Source organism: Papio anubis, chromosome 19 (genome assembly GCF_008728515.1).
Source record: "Papio anubis isolate 15944 chromosome 19, Panubis1.0, whole genome shotgun sequence".
In the NCBI taxonomy this organism is placed as follows: Eukaryota; Metazoa; Chordata; class Mammalia; order Primates; family Cercopithecidae; genus Papio; species Papio anubis.
This window is the reverse complement of record NC_044994.1, coordinates 51,773,643-51,790,210: the sequence shown is the minus strand read 5'-3', so window position 1 is coordinate 51,790,210 and position 16,568 is coordinate 51,773,643. Positions and strand designations below refer to the sequence as shown.

At 49.4% G+C, this 16,568-nt stretch overlaps 1 protein-coding gene across 1 annotated transcript; it reads left to right on the top strand.

Moving 5' to 3' along the window:
- Positions 1-8,633: 8,633 nt before the first annotated feature.
- Positions 8,634-13,069, top strand: RAX (retina and anterior neural fold homeobox). Its single transcript, XM_021930179.2, has 3 exons — positions 8,634-9,146; positions 9,453-9,706; positions 12,526-13,069. Exons 1-3 carry the CDS (start codon positions 8,858-8,860, stop codon positions 13,024-13,026), a joined length of 1,044 nt encoding a protein of 347 aa, XP_021785871.2. The 5' UTR covers positions 8,634-8,857; the 3' UTR covers positions 13,027-13,069.
- The last annotated feature ends 3,499 nt before the right edge of the window (positions 13,070-16,568 follow it).

Sequence of the window (16,568 nt, the reverse complement as noted above, 5' to 3'; positions counted from 1 at the left end):
CAAGCAATGACAAGAATTGGCAAGGATTCACAATCTACTGTGTGTGTGGCTGGTGGAAATGTAAAACGGTGCAGCAGCTGTGGAAAACGGTGTGGCAGTTCTGCACATTGAAACATAGGATTACCATATGATCCAGCAATTCCACTTCTGGGTATTTACCCAAAAGAATTAAAAGCAGGTCAGTTGTGGTGGTTCACGCCTGTAATCCCAGCACTTTGGGAGGCCAAGGCAGGCGGATCACTTGAGCCCAGCTGGGCGACAGTGTGAAACCCTGTCTCTACTAAACATACAAAAATTAGCTGGGCATGGTGGCGCACGCCTGTAATCCCAGCTACTCGGGAGGCTGAGGCAAGATAATCGTTTGAACCTGGCAGGCAGAGGTTGCAGTGAGCCAAGATCACGCCACTATACTCCAGCCTGGGCAACAGAGACTCCGTCCCAAAAAAAAAAAAAAATTGAAAGCAGGCACTCAAACAATTATTTGCACACTAATGTTCATAGCAGCATTATTCACAACAGCTAAGAGGTGAAAGCAACCCAAGTGTCTATCAACAGACTTAATGGATAAGAAAAAGGTAGTGTATACATACACAGGCATATTATTCGGCCTTAAAAAGAAAGAAAATTCTGGCACATGCTACAATATAGATAAACCTGAAGGCATTATGCTAAATGAAAGAAACCAGCCACAAAAAAGCAAATACTCTATGATTCCACTCAAATGAGATACTTAGAGTAATCAAATTCCTAGACACGGAAAGTAGAAAGATGGTTGCTGGGGGCTGGGGACTGGGAGTGGTGAGGAGTTTTGATTAATGGATACAAAATTGTAGTTCAGGAAGGTTAAAACGTTCTGGAGATGGATGGAGGTGACGATTGCACAACAATAGGAAGGTATTTAATGCCACAGAACCATATACTCAAAAATGATTGAAATGGCACATTTTTAGTTATGTGTATTTAACCACATATTTTTAAAAAATGAAGTAGGAGACACAGTCCTGGCCTTTGAATTGTTCCTGCTTGTGAGTAGCTTATGCTTTGTCAGGAATTAGGTGCATTCTGGGTTTTTTTTTACTCTCCAAATTAAAACATAAAATGGAATATGTTAAAATCCTGTTTTAAGAAGCAGGCAGCTTCCATTTGGGGGAATAAAGAATGTGTATGTTGACTTTGAATTGGAAGAGAAGGAGAGTAACCCAACACATATTTGTGGATCTGAACCAGAGATGTGCTATAATTATTTATCTGAATAGAAAGGAGGCTGGGTGCGGTGGCTCACACCTGTAATCCCAGCACTTTGGGAGGGCCAAGACAGGCGGATCACCTGAGGTCAGGAGTTGGAAACCAGCCTGGCCAAAAGGTGAAACACTGTCTCTACTAAAAATACAAAAAAATTAGCCAGACGTGGTGGCACATGTCTCTAGTCCCAGCTACTCGGAAGACTGAGGCAGGAGGATCACTTGAGCCCTATGGAGATGAATGGTGGTTTGCATCAGATTGGAGATGGAGAAAAGTCATCATAATCTGTTTATATGTTGAAGCTACAGCCAACAGGATTGCCTGACAAAGTGGGTGATAGAAAGAGAAATGTATGGCTTAGGGCCTGAGACACATGAGTGAAACAGCCATTTATAGATATGAGGAAGACGGTGGTAGAACAGGTGCAGGAGGGAAGTCCTATTCAGAAACTCTGTTTTGAACATTTACTCAATAACATGTAAATGGAGACGCCTAATAGGCAGTCGATCAACCACAGGAGTCACAAAAGAGTTCTGGAGTAGAGTCAAGGAGAGCATCAAGGAAGTGAGTCTAGATAGGGAGCAGGACCCAGGGCTGGGCCGGGCATTCCGGCTTTGAGAGGTCAAGGACAAGAGGAGGAATCCAGGAAGGATACTGTTGAGGAGCAGCCAGTGAGCTAGAAAGAAAACCGGAGGTTGTAGAGAACTGGAAGCCAAATGATTTTCAGTAGAACACTGCCTTGCTGTGAAGAAGACTAGAGCTGGTCAAACCCCAGGTGGGGGTTGGGTCAAGGCTGCTACAAAATGGGCATCCTTGGATTTGCCTTCTTAACACTCTAAGAGGATTGATAGGCTTCAAGACCATCATCCCCTCAAGATAAATGTCTTTAGTGCTTCCCCCTAGACACTCTGAATTCAATTAGTTTAATTAGAAAACAAGTAAAGAGGAATTAATATAGCTTTGCTCCTAACAACTCAAAAAAGTCCATTTATTTGGCAGAAATCCAAGTTCCCTCTTTTGTTTATATATTCTGAGATAATGATGTAAATTTTCATTTTTGAGTAAAAAGTTAGACATCTCTCGCTGCATCAATCATGGTTTTGTTTTAGTTTTAATAATAAATAATAATGATAAACACTTCCTGATTTCCTCATTTTTAATGAGGTAGGAGCTGCAATGTGCTAGTAATGTTTAAACATCATTTAGTTTTTAAGTTGAGAGGGGGACTGTCTGATTTTTAGTGTTTGCCAATTGCTGTGGTGAAATTACTACCACTATGGCTGATTTCAAGCTACTAAGGTGAATCACTGAACTCGGAACTGGGAAGATGCTAACCATAAGTTCTTACAAGCCAGAAGGGGCTGATTCCAGCACACCAATGGGTAGCAGTATTAGCTGTTTGCCAAAAATCCCTGTAAATCTATTGCCAAGGGAATTTTTCCTCCTACAGTGAGGCTACTTGAACTTACATCAGTTGTAAAAGCAAGCTCAGAACCAAGATAATTGGGTTGGTAAATGATGGGGGAGTTGTGTGAAGAGTAACTTCATTGTGTTTGTACAACAAATATATTCCTCCACAATTCATGCAGTGACTTTCTCTAACTATAAGCCTGGGGCATCTGAGTGTAACAGCCTGAGAGCTCAGTATGGTGGTGCTAATGCCAGAGTGCCCAGTGGACAGCCTGGGAGTCTGGGACCTGGCTCCAGTCCAAGCCCTGGTACAAACATTCTGTCTCACCTTGGGCTAACTGCTTAATTTCTCTGGGCCCACACATTTTCACATCTAAAATGTTAAAATGGGGACTAGAAATAAGAGAACAGAACAGATAATAATCAAAGTTCCTTTTCTAAATCTTCAATATATGATCCCCTGAAATAACAGGAAACTAAGTGGGAGGGCAGTTTTAAGTGATGTTGTTTCCAAAAACATCATAATTGGGGAACAATGGAAATTCCCAAGGAGGAGACTTCTTGCTAATTGCTGGATGGTCTGCAGAGAGCTGTGGTCCCTATTAGGTGAAAGGAAGGCTTTCATACAGGGTATTACTGCTCAGAAACAATTGCCCTTCATTTCATCTTGTGATGAGATGAAATGTTTGCTTCCATATGCCCATCTGAGAGGGCTCTCAATTCAACCCAAAATGTCTACATGAGGCCCATCTCTTTGTTGGTTTATGGTATTTCAGCCATGACTACTATTCACTATACAATCCTTATATCAACATTTGCTTCAATCTAGTCTGAAAATGCTAGAGAATATCCAGATTGACATAGTAAGAGGTAAACTACTATACAGGAAACGTCTTTATCATCTGTGTCAAGGTCATATACTGAAAGTGGCCAAGGATATTCATTGTTAGTTGCCCACATGTAAAAATGGGGTTCTGGTAGGCACCTCTAAGAACATTTTTCTGATATACCTTCTGGGTTGCTTCAAGTAGCTAATATTTCGTAAATGAGAGAGATCTGGTAGTGAGAGATGAACAAGCATAGTGTATTTTATCTCCGGATGCAATGTCAGTGTCAAAAAGAGCTTAGCTATTGATATTTTTGCGACCATTGCCAGCAACTCGCCCATGATATGCAATGTATAATACGATATAGGGGAGAATTCACAGCATCAAAGGCCAGTGCTGAAAAAATATATTTTAGATGCTTAAAAATATATAGTTTACAAACCACTGAGAGTGATCAGAACAGGGAAAATTCCCTAAACTTCATGAGACAGCCTTGGAAAGTTGAATGGTATACTTATTTATTTATTTTTTTTAGCAAATCTGTAACCATCTTACATAACTTAATAAATTATAGGCTATCCATCATACCTTTCTCATCCCCACATCACTCTGAACTATATTATTCCTGTTACCCTTGACTCCCAAATTTTCTTGCTTTAATTTATCTGCTGGTTCTCTTATGGCCACTGGAGAATTAATGGTACACGTTAATACGCATACCTTGTTGGGGGTAGCACACGTGGTGGGGAGATGGATGCATTCCTGAGTAAAACATCTAGGTTCAGATCTTGGCTCTACTTGAAACCAGCTGTGTGACCTTGGACATGTTACATAACCTCTCTGTATTTCAGTTTCCTTATCTGTAAAGTAGGGATAATAATAGTGTCTACCGGCCAGGTGCAGTGGCTCAAGCCTGTAATCCCAGCATTTTTGGAGGCTAAGGCAGGAACATTGCTTGAGCCCAGGAGCTAAAGACCAGCCTAGGCAACATGGCAAAAACCCATTTCTACAAAAAAAAAAAAAATACAAAAATTAGCTGGATGTGATGGCATGCACCTGTAGTCCCAGCTTTGCAGGAAGCTGAGGTGGGAGGATGCTTGAGCTCAAGAAGTTGAGGCTGCAGTGAGCTGTGATCATGCTACTGCACTCCAGCCTGGGCAACAGAGCCAGACTCTGTCTCTAATAATAATAATAATAATTATAGCAGTGTCTTGAGGCCACAGTGAGCTGTGATCATGCCACTGCACTCCAGCCTGGGCAACAGAGCCAGACTCTGTGTCTAATAATAATAATAATAATAATAACAACAGCATCTACATCCTAGGATTATTGTAAGAACTAAATTGGGTAATTCATGTGAAATAATACTCAAAAGTGTATGGCATATACCTGTTGACATATACTTAGTATTCAATAAATAGTAGCTCTTGTATGCATTCTTAACTCTCGACAATTGAATTTGTTGCACTTCAGTGTGTGTGTATGGTATGTGTGCATGTTTTAGTGATTATATGAGTTGTGTTTTGCTCTGGCTAAAACTAAAAGTAAGTTGCCTTTCTTGCACATGTATGAGCTAGTGGGAGGAGGAGGTCCTCGAGTGTGGCATGACATAAGGGGAGTTATTCCAGGATTAAAATACATCTGCTATGGGGACAATCTACATGCAGACAATCAAGTTGGTTTGATATGCTTTATGAATTGATATCTCATAGGCCTTTCCACAGACACTTTCACCCTAATGTAAAACATCACCGAGAGGCGAAATGACTAGAGGCTGTGGCCAAATGTCCTTAATTCACTGGTCTCCCTCTCCTTCTCCGTCCAGTGCACAGGGATATGCATGTCTCCTCTGTGTTGTAGATGAGACTGTTCATCCAGAATACTTCCAGAAATTGGACCTTCTCCATACATCCACGATCAAGGAGCCGCTTTATACCACAACTTCCTCACTTTTGGAAATGTGTGTCTCCCAACCATCCCAAGTTTAATGGGGTTTTAGCTGTGTTTAAGGTTGGCTGCAGGTGGGGGATGGAAGGAGGGGGTTTCTTTGGTCCATCTAATGAATTAATGAATTAACCAGAGGTGGGGTTCAGAAGCCAGGCTTCTTACTGTTGCTGAAGCAGGGCTGATTATGAGCTAGCCTAACTGCTGGAAAAATGCAGCTTCATGCTAGAAGAATTAGGGACATGGCCCAGTCCATTCATCTTCCCTAATCGAGTTCTTGGGAAATACACACGTAGATTAGCCCCTAACAATGACCCCCGGCTGATTGCTTGGAGTACCCTCCGCCGTGCCCACAATGGTACTGACTAGCTCTTTATGTCCTGCACAAAGGAAGCCCCAACTCCCCCTTGTCCTCCTCTGCCCTGTCTCCCCCACCCCCATCACCACCACCCCTGCCCTCGCCAGTGGCTGTTGAAGTCTTTTCTGCTTTTCTCCCCAGACTCTGAAATAAACAGTAAATAAAAGCTAACCTCACCTGGACTTATTAGGAGGAGCTGGGCAGTTCCAGAGGAATTAACTTTGGAAAACAAGGCCATAAACCCCTTAGCAGCGTGTGGGCAGGAGCTTAAGAAAACGCTGCCAATCTTTGTTTAGCGGTGATTATCAAGATCAATTTAATATTGGGAAGTTTAAATTAAAAATTAAAAAGCATTCTCGGTCAAAGGGGAAACAACAAATACCAATTAATTATCCCCATGGCTGCCCTCTGCTCACCAGCACCTCAGCACATCAGCCACCTGGTCTGTGTAACTGGCAGTCAGACCTTATCGGGTGCCACCAGGCCATTTATAGGGTCTAGAAAGGTGGAGGAGGGGCGGAGGAGGAGGCAAAGCCTGGTCTGTCAGGGGACTCTCCAGAGGGTTTGTTAATTTGCCCTGGATGCCAGTGCCCAAAGCCCACTCTCTATAGGGTCTGACTTTATTTCTTCTGGGAGCTAAACGGCTTCTACCTCCGCCTCTTAGATGCAGAATTCAGTCTCAGGGAAGGATTAAAGACAGACTGCAGGCTAAGATGGGCTTTGATTGTTTTCAAAAAGATCACACTCTACAACAATAATTACAAATGAGCTGCAGGCAGAAAACACTGGACAAGGAGTCAGTGGCCTGAGTTCTAGTCCTTACCCCTCCACTTAATAGCTGTATCACTTTGAGCCTCAGTTTCCTCTTCTGTAAAATGGGGACCAATATATCTGTCCTGCTCACCTCACAAGGTTGTGAAGATCAGATGATATGAAGAATGTGAGAAGATTCTGAAAACTACAAAGCAACATGTTGAGAGAATTGCTTGAGCCCGGGAGCTCCAGGCTGCAGTGAGCCACCATCACGCCACTGCACTCCAGCCTGGGCGACAGAGAGGGACCCTGTGTCTAAAATAAACAAACAAACAAATAATAAATAAATAAATAAATAAATAAAAGTGATATGTGAACACTCTAAAGTGCTATTAACTTTCATTAATTTAGCTTTTTTCTTAAAATAAAAACTAATTTCTGACTTGAATTAGTTCAGTTTCTATCTCCTGCAGTCACATGCTTGCCCTTATTTTGGTTTGCCTTTATATAGTTTTACGAAAAACAGATACGCCCATCACCGGGAATTAACCACTGAATGATCCTTGAGGAACTGGCTTGTCCTCGGCAAATATCCTTCTAACACCAATTTAAAGGTGGAGGATCTGAGGGTATGTGTTTTCCCTCTTCCTTTGTCTTGTCTTCCAGACTGGATGTTAAACTCCACCAGGCCAACGGCCCTGGCCTTTCTCAATTTGTTTGATGCCCACGACCTGGCCCTCGACGGTTGCCTTGCCCTCTAGAGGGACGCAGCAAACGCTTGTCTGAACGTAAGCGGGATAAAGAAGACGCCCCTGCTGCCGAGATCTGAGCGCCTACTGAAAAGGAGATTTTAGGGATGTTGTCCTCTAGGTTCTTGAGCTTTCATAGGAAAGCATTTTAATTCACGGTTCAGGCCACCAGCTCAGGGAAGGCCAAGCGCCCTTCTCGGGTCTCGCCTCAGATTTGAGGGGTGCGATGTTCACAGCGCCATTGTCCATCCGCAATGCGGCAGGTGAAACACACTCACCCTATCAAATCATCTTTCCGAGTGGCCGATCAGTCGCTGTGGGCCACGGAAGCCTCGAGGGGGTCCAAAGGCGAAAGAACTGCAAGCCTGCAAGCCGATTACTCCTGAACCCTCGGAGAGGCGCGGGGCCTTCTCCCCGGGAGAAGGTCCTTCCCCAGTCAGTTCTGGGCCATATCCTTGGTCCGGAGAAGTGTTGGAGGGAGGTGGGAGTGCGACACCGCTGTAACTTCAGTAAAGGATCCCGCCCTCCCCGCAGGGCAGTGGGTGAGAGCGAGGAATTCCTGGTGGGTCTCCTGCGGGACCTAAGCCCGGCTGCACATCCGACTCCGGGCTCCCAGTCTCCTGCTGGGCAATCGGGCGCTAGAGATCACCGGACTTGCGGACAGAAATGGCCCTGGGGTTGGCGCTGGGGGCAGGGAGGAGGGCTGCCGACGCTCAAGTCCGAGGGGACTGGGAGGAGTTAAAACAAATGCAGACGGATAAACTAAACGCGAGGTCTGGGACTTCGTACAACCGAGCCAAGGAAGGAGTGGGTCCAGAAAAGGGAGACAGTGAGGGGAAATGCAAACTGGAACTAGTGGGGGGCTGGGAAGCCTTCGGCTGGGCCTCCGCGCTTCCAGGGGACGCAGGCCAGGGTGGCGGCCCCGCCGAGGTGAGCCAGAGGGGGCGAGACGGGCGAGTCTGAAGTTGGGAAGGGGTGCGTCCAAGGAGCCAGGTGACCCCTAGGGGTTAGTCTGAAGTGAGAGGGCAAGCCCAAGGTACAAGGAGACAAGGGGAGAGATGAGCCCAAGGGCGTCGGCCCCACTGAGGCAGGACTAGGGGTGCGCCGCGATCAGGTTCCCCGGCGTATCAAGCATCGCGCCGCCGATCCCTGGAGTGTGTTTGTAAAGCTTAAAACGGATCAAGAGGTGGGAGGGGAATGTTCCTAGTGCTGGGGGTGGCCAAGAGAGGACCCTGTGGCTGGTCCGGGCAAGGACACGCCCCTCTGTGGAGGGAGGGGCCTAGAGAAGGGGCTGGGTCCCGGGCGATAGCTGCGGAGCCGAGGGCCAGTTGGCTCCCCGCCTTTAGCTCCAAGAGCTCCAGCTACCCCGAGCCCGAACTTCCGACTTCTGGGACTAAGGCTGCAGCGGGCTGAGCGCTCGGCCACCCCCAGCGTGCGCAGCCCGGGTGGGCTTCGCCCGCAGAGCTTAACTTAGGGTCCAGACCCTTCGGGTTGCACCGCCACACTGGGAAAGAGTCGGCTTCGAGCCTCTCCTCTCTGTCTCCAAAGCTCCCTCCCGCCTCCCGGCGCCCCCCATGCACCTGCCGGGCTGCGCGCCAGCCATGGCCGACGGGAGCTTCTCGCTGGCGGGCCACCTGCTCCGCAGCCCGGGAGGGAGCACCTCGCGATTGCACAGCATCGAGGCCATCCTGGGGTTTACCAAGGACGACGGGATCCTCGGCACCTTCCCCGCGGAGCGGGGTGCCCGGGGCGCGAAGGAGCGGGATAGGAGGCTGGGCGCGCGGCCCGCCTGCCCCAAGGCGCCCGAGGCAGGCACCGAGCCCTCCCCGCCGCCAGCCCCGGCGCCGGCCCCAGAGTACGAAGGTGAGTGCTCACCCCTGGCTGTGCGAGGCCCTTCGGGCGCCCGAGCTTAGGAGTTTGCCAGACGAGAGTGTCCCTTCCTTAACTTTTATTAAGGCACCTGGGCGCGGGGTTGGGGACTCTGTTTATGGCGGGAGCTTCCAATTTGCATTCAGAGAAAGCTTAGGACCCCATTGCCGCCCTCACCCCGGACCTCTCCGGGCCATCTCGGAGCCCGCAGGCGGGCTGGCCAGCGCCCACGGCGAGGAGGGGTCGCCCCAAGGGTGTTCTGGGGAGTGTATCTGACCCTCCCGGGCCTCGTCGCCCCAGGCCCTCGCCCCTACTGCCCCAAGGAGCCCGGGGAGGCACGGCCGAGCCCAGGACTGCCCGTCGGGCCAGCCACCGGTGAAGCGAAACTGTCAGAGGAGGAACAGCCCAAGAAAAAGCACCGGCGGAATCGCACGACTTTCACCACGTACCAGCTGCATGAGCTGGAGCGCGCGTTCGAGAAGTCCCACTACCCGGACGTGTACAGCCGCGAGGAGCTGGCCGGCAAGGTCAACCTACCCGAGGTCCGGGTCCAGGTAAAAAGCCCAGGTTGAGAAACTGGGATCCGGGAGGGCCCGAGGCCCAAACTGCAGCCAATGCTTCTCGGAATTCACGGGCGTTCACGCATTTATTACTGTCCTTCCTCGACTTGGCACGCCCAGAGTCCCAAGGGAGAGGCACAGCTCTTCGATGTTCCCTGTGCACCACCCTTCAAGTAGTATGTTCCTGTTTGTAGTAAGAGCTCCCCTTTGGGGGTTTCCCTCTTTTAAGCTAAAAAGAGAAGAAGGGAATGACTTGCAAGATGAAGAAGCCGACAGCTCATTAGACATAGCCAGGAAGGGGTTGGGGATTGCTGTGTGGAAAGGGAATGCAGGTAGGGATCGAAGGTGACAAGATTGGGGCCGCAAATGCTACCCTCGTCACTAACCGCGTATACTGAGTTGAAAACGAAAACCCTGTTTCCTTGCAAAGGGCCTGGCACCTCGCAGTTGAAACTTTGGTCGGATTTGTTTAAGAAACTGACTTTTCCTTTTCTGGTGCACATCCAACCAAACTTCTCGCTGCAAAGGCCTTTTCTTTTTATTGTAAAGAGGTTTTCGCTTTAATTAAAGCTGAATTATCTTTAATCCCTGATCATTAAAATATTTGAAAGCCTTAAATATTTGCTAGTCATCTGTGAAAAATCTGGGAGGATTTCCAAATTGGGAGAGTTTACAGAGGGCTGAAAGACAGACATTGGGAACAAATTTCACTGCATCTGAAAGGCAGTGGAACTAAGATGGGATTTTTGTGTGTGTCTAATAAGTTAGATTTCCAGGAAATGAGAATACTCAAGTGTTCGGAGCTTTTGTCCACGTCTTAAAAGTAAAAGAGGACAAGCTGCTGCTTTTTTTTTTTTTTTTTTTTTTTTTTTTCTGCTTAGTTTAAGAGTTGAAAGTAATGAGTAAAAGTCATGGCTTAAAAAATATAATTCCCTAATGTGACTTGGGATTAACCAGCAAGGACAGTTCAATGTCTCCTAATTTGGGGCAGTAAAGCTGCAATGATTTCACTGAAGGGATGGAAATTTTAGCACCTGCTTTCAAGAAAGGAAAGATGGGAGAGGGAACGAATACAAGAGAAAGAAGACAGGCAAAGCCTCCCAGTACCCTACAGAATTCAAGCAAAGCAGACTCAGCTCCCTGGGGACCTGAGCCCACCTGCATCCTCCCTCATTCCTTGTTCAGGGGTTTTGGCTTCTTCTCTAAGTTGTGAGATTCTTGAGAACAGTGTCTGTGACTTCTTTGTGACCACAGGGCCAGCACAGCACCCAGCATATGGCCATTCTTAACACATGACTATGATGTAATCAGATGGTAGAGATACTAGGCAGGATCTCCCGCACTGAGGGCAGCAGTAGAGCATTGCCATAACCGACCTCAATCCTTCTGTCTATAACCTGGGACACTGGATCTGAAGGCTACAGCTGACAGACACGGAAGCTGAGGAGGTGGTGGGACAGGATCCCTCACCAAAATCAGTGTTTCTTTTCACTACTGTTGGCAAATATCTAATATTTAAGGAAGACTTGAGGCCTTAGATATGCAGCTGAATCTTTTCTGGGATGGTACATTGTACTTACACTTTTGTTGTTTCTCTTTTTCTCCCTAATTACAACCTCTCACACACTTGCCCTGCGGTGCTTACGTGCTGAATTGCTGTTCTTTCAGCTGTCCTAGGGAGTCCCCCACCTTTATTGACTGAAAACTACTTTCTCCCTTCTGAGGTTGCGACAATCTCCCCATTTCCCTTCATAAATATAGCACTAAAGCCACCAGTTTGGCTGAAGTTCTTTTGTGTTCTCTACTAAACGGATTCTCTGTCTTGCCTATGAAGGTGGAACTGGTAGTAAAAATGTAATTACACATTTTCCAGAGCTTTTATCAAATCAGTAATGAAGTTTCATTGGAAGAAACCCGACGTTACTCTTGGCAAGAACTTTGTATATGTAAAGAAGAAGAAGCAAAAAACCTTGTCATTGAGCTAAGGTCTTAGGGTAATGTCAAAATTAGCTTTGTAATGTAAAAGTAGATATAATAGACTGGAATGATTAAACCCCTTGAAAGTAATAAGAAACAGCAGAAATAGTAAGCAGATATTAATTAAATAAAAATGAAAATATTAAAGCAGCAATTCAAATATGCTTGGGGCAAAATAAACCCCACTTGCTCCTATCTAGTTATCATAACCAGTAATCCGTGAAAATACGTGAATTTTAATCCCCATTCTCGCCAGTTACTCTGCTTAACAATATTTATTTATACCTGTATTTAGAGACAAAGGGTAGGTAAAGCAGAGAAAGTCTGAGACCAAACTACAGCAACTTAGAGCTGTACCATACAGGGAAGAAGCAAGTCTAAACTGTTAGGAGGGGCTGCCAACCAGCAGGTCACAGAAAATTGGTGAGATCTCATTTCAAAGTTCTACGATCCGATTGCAGAGTTAAATTCACTTTTTTTCTGAGCTCCTGCTCTGTACTAGGATTTGGAAACAGATACAACCACAGTTATGGATGAGATAAGCAGAGAAAAGGGTGGGACGCCGCGGAGGACTAGGATGGGACAAAAAAAGAAAAAAAAGAAAGAAAAGAAAAGAAAAAGAAGAAAAAAGTGGAAAAGAGAATGCTAGGTGGGAGGAGTCGGAGTGGGTGGAAGGAAGAAGATTCGGGCCCCCGCTCGGCAGGTGCCTAACAGTTGCGCCCCTAGTTTTATTTGAGGAGGAGGGAGTGGAACCTGCCGGGCTGAACGGGCTCAGGGTTGGGGACGCGGCCTCAGCCTCCGATGCTTCCCGACAGCCCCTGTGCTCTCTCCTGCAGGTGTGGTTCCAGAACCGACGGGCTAAGTGGCGGCGGCAGGAGAAGCTGGAAGTGTCCTCCATGAAGCTGCAGGATTCGCCCCTCCTCTCCTTCAGCCGCTCTCCGCCCTCGGCGACACTGTCGCCCCTCGGGGCGGGCCCGGGCAGCGGTGGCGGGCCGGCTGGGGGCGCGCTGCCGCTGGAGTCCTGGCTCGGGCCGCCGCTGCCCGGCGGGGGCGCCACGGCGCTGCAGAGCCTGCCGGGCTTTGGGCCGCCGGCGCAGAGCCTGCCCGCCAGTTACACGCCGCCGCCGCCGCCGCCGCCGCCCTTCCTGAACTCCCCACCGCTGGGCCCCGGCCTGCAGCCTCTTGCGCCGCCGCCGCCCTCCTACCCGTGCGGGCCCGGCTTCGGGGATAAGTTCCCGCTGGACGAGGCGGACCCGCGCAACAGCAGCATTGCGGCGCTGCGTCTGAAAGCCAAGGAGCACATCCAGGCCATCGGGAAGCCGTGGCAGGCCCTCTAGGGGTACTGGGGACCGTCTTGGGAGCCGACCCCGGGCCGAGCGCACCGTATCCACATCCTCTCTACCAGGGACCCCCCCCCCCCCCCCCCCCCCCGCCCCCCCCTTCCCCTCCCCCGCCCCCCCCCCCCCCCCGCCTCACTCGGCCCCTCTTTTCCTATCGCCTGCAAGCCACCCGCCAGGCATACCATGCGCCTGCTCCCGACGCACGGGAAGAAGGGCGACTTTCAGGCCTGAGGAGAGGCTCTCTGGCCGCCTCAACACATTCACGGACCTCAGCCCTGCAGCTGGAGGCCAACAAGCTGCCGGGCCCCGCTGGCCACGCCGCTCCCATCCCCGCAGGCGCTGGAGCCTCCAGGCCCAAACAGGCTGAAGCTTCTGAACTTGGCCATTCCCAGGAGACTTGGAGATCCCCAGATAATCGTAACAGGGAAGCAGGGGCGGCGGAAAAATAGAGGTTGAGGAACTTTTGTATAAGTAGTTTCAAAGTATTTGAGAGGAGAATTAAAGGCATGCTTGTTTTGTTTCGACTCTGTTTAAGCACGCTTAGGACTTGGGGAGAGGAGTGAATATGGGGGTTCGGGAGGAGGGCGCGCTGATGGACAGAGTGCGTTAGGGAAAGAGGAGGACTGAGAAGAAGCTCAGGGTTCTCCCGTGAAAATTCTAGGGACACTTCGCTGCACCAGAGAATCGTCCCCATTCGGAACGCTTCGGCGGCCTAGACCCGAGGCGCCCTTCCCTGGAGTGGATGTGCGCGCGTGGGGTCCGGAGTGGAAGGGGCTAAGGTTCAGCCACTAGCGCGTTCCCAGTTCCCCCGCTAGCCCCATAGTCCAGCGGCAGCTGATACTTTGAAGTCTGACTTTAATAGAAAGCGTCAAGACCAATTTCCCTAGGACGCGACGAAGTGTCCCCCGGCCCCTGGCGTCCCCGCTCTCCTAAGGGCTCCTCTCAGCTCACCAGGTAGATCTCCGGTTCGGTGCCAGTCCCTAACACCCAGGACTGGTGACTAGCGGTACAAGCACTGAGACAAAGAGATGCTTTTCCTTTTCGGAGCCGCGAGACTCTAACCTCCCCAACTCGCTCCACACTCGCCAACCCAGAGTTCGGCAAAAGGCGAGTCTGGTGAGGTGCCGTGCTCGGAGAGTGTCCTGGAGCGCCCTGCGGCACCGCCCCGAGGACTAGTTCTTGCGAGCGTGCCCTGGACAGTATCTGCAGTTCTTTGGCGCCGGTTCTAGGGCGAGGAAGGAATCCCGAAATCTTAGCCCGCTTCACAAGCTCCTGAGACTCTCGGAAGAAGGAGAGTCCCGGACTTCCGTCTGAGCGTGCTCGATATCCACCGGTGACACTGGAAGCTGGGCCACCGGCCAGCAGAACCTGGATGCCTGCCAACAGGTCCTCGCCACACCCCACCCCACCCCACCCCCGTCTACCCCACAACCCCCGTCCCTAAGCGTGCTTTCGGGATGATGCCGCCAGAGCCTTAATTGGCGTCAACTGGCTACTGTCTGTACCTGTAAAGACTGTGTAAAGTACCAAGACCCTGGCATGACGAAATATGGATCGTAATCACGGTCCCCCTTTCCCCGAAATTCCCTGACTGTTCTCCGGTTCCTGAAACCGACTTGGGAAAAGGATGACCACACTGGAGCTGGAAGTAGGGGAAGCCTCATCATAGTTTCCAGTCCTTTCTCTGGGGGTTCTGAGAGGCTATTGCATAACCAGGACTGTGTACCCCTAGACCTCCAGCTGGTGCCTTGCACACAGTAGGCTGATGAGTAAACATTTACTGAATAAATTATTTCCCCCAAGAGGTAGGGAGTAATATCTGCACTTTCCCTCACAAGTATGTCTCCTTGCGAGAGACGAATGGAGTAGCTCATGTGCTATCACCTCTTAGCAAGAAAACAAAACAAAACAAAACCAGAATGAGTGTTTGGCCTATCATTTGTTTCATCCTTTCATTCCCTAAGGATGATTATTTACAGAACTTCCCACTTCATGGGCTCCAAGTGAGTACCACACTTGCCCTGTCCTCCTTCTTACCGCAGTCTTGGGCACCTGTGACCTTGAGCATGCCACCATCAACATCTTCTTCACTTCCCTTAGATCATTGCCAAGATCATCCATTTCGTCTCCTCTGTGCTGTTTTTCAGTTCTTTCCCTATGTTTTTCTGCTACTTCCACTTCATCTTCTACTGTTTAGTTTCAGACGATAATAGATTTTCTTCTAAACCATCTCTCCAGGCATCAACAGAGTGAGCCATACCCAGATTTCAGAGACAAGCCCTCGGAAAATGATCACAAAAATATCAATAGCTAATGATCATTGAAGGCTTACTATGTGCCAGCACTCTTCTGAGAGGTTTACGTCTACTGGCTCAGTTAAGCCTCACCACAATTCTGCCAAGAAGATACAATTAGCCCCATTTTATAAATGAGGAGACTGAGGCACGGAGAGGTTGTCCCAGTTTACACTGTTTCTACGTGTTTAGGACTGAAATAACCAGAAGTGTCCATCACAGTGCGTGTTGGGAAAACATTGCTGATAAGTGCTCCTTATATCAATTCTACCACAGCTCATTAGGCCATATTGGAAACAGAGATCCTGGGCGGTGGGCACTAGCTGTGCTTTCCCGAGCCTCCTGGAGAGATCTGCACACAGCATCTGCCCCAGGGTTCCCCCGTCCCCAAGCCCCGCGGGGCAGCTCTGAGGGTGGGAGATTCACTGCCAGCTCCAGGAGTAGGGGTGCAGATGGGGCGGGAATCCAGTACTTAACTCTGACTGGAGGTGAGCAGCTTGTGATAAAGAGCATTAAAACCCCGACGGCCCTGAAATACTTGGGGCCTCTCAGTTCAAGCCCATGGCTAGAGAATACTCTTTGCAGAGGCGCTGGCCGAAGTTGGGGCACAAGCTTCCAAAAGTAGACAGTTGGCTCTGTCGGGCATGAGGCTTTCAGGGACCCCGAGGGAAGCCTGCATCACTTTCCCAAGAATCACATTCAATGGTTCTTGAATCTTCCCTAATGAGTTTGCAGATTTGGCTCAGGCGATGCCACCAGTGCCCATAGAAGGAAAACAAGAACCACATGGGTCTCACGAGGTTCCAGAAGAAAAGGCACCGTGCTGCTCCAAGAACAGACCTAGGGCAAGCCTCGATTGGTTTCAGTCAATTCAAAAGGTCTGGAGATGCTTCCTTCCCAAACCCCGACAATGTCTGCTCTGCCCGGCCCTAGGAGGAAAGCAAGCGGGTCTGTAGACCCGGATCCTCTTCTGCTCCTGTGAACCAGGTTGGGCGGGCCTCTCAGACAAGGAGGGCGGGGCGGGGAAGGACGCCGCGGATTGGACCGCGCGGAGAGAAGGGCGGAGTCAGACACTGTTGGGGAGGTGAGTTGCTGACAGCTCTTAGAGCCTCGGGGAACCTCTGCTGACCCAGAGAGCTGGAGCCTGCCGGGAGCGAACCTCCCCGTTGATCGTGGCCACCATCAGCCAGCCCCAAGGCAGTTTTTGTTTTGTTTTGTTTTGTTACAGACAGGGTCTCGCTCGGC

What these genes read in the sequence shown, in the direction of transcription:
- RAX (XM_021930179.2), top strand. Translation starts at nt 8,858, where the DNA reads ATGCACCTGCCGGGCTGCGCGCCAGCCATGGCCGACGGGAGCTTCTCG. An exon ending in GCCGGCCCCAGAGTACGAAG is followed by an intron (nt 9,147 to 9,452) that starts GTGAGTGCTCAC and finishes TCGTCGCCCCAG; the next exon opens with GCCCTCGCCCCTACTGCCCC. An exon ending in TACCCGAGGTCCGGGTCCAG is followed by an intron (nt 9,707 to 12,525) that starts GTAAAAAGCCCA and finishes TCTCTCCTGCAG; the next exon opens with GTGTGGTTCCAGAACCGACG.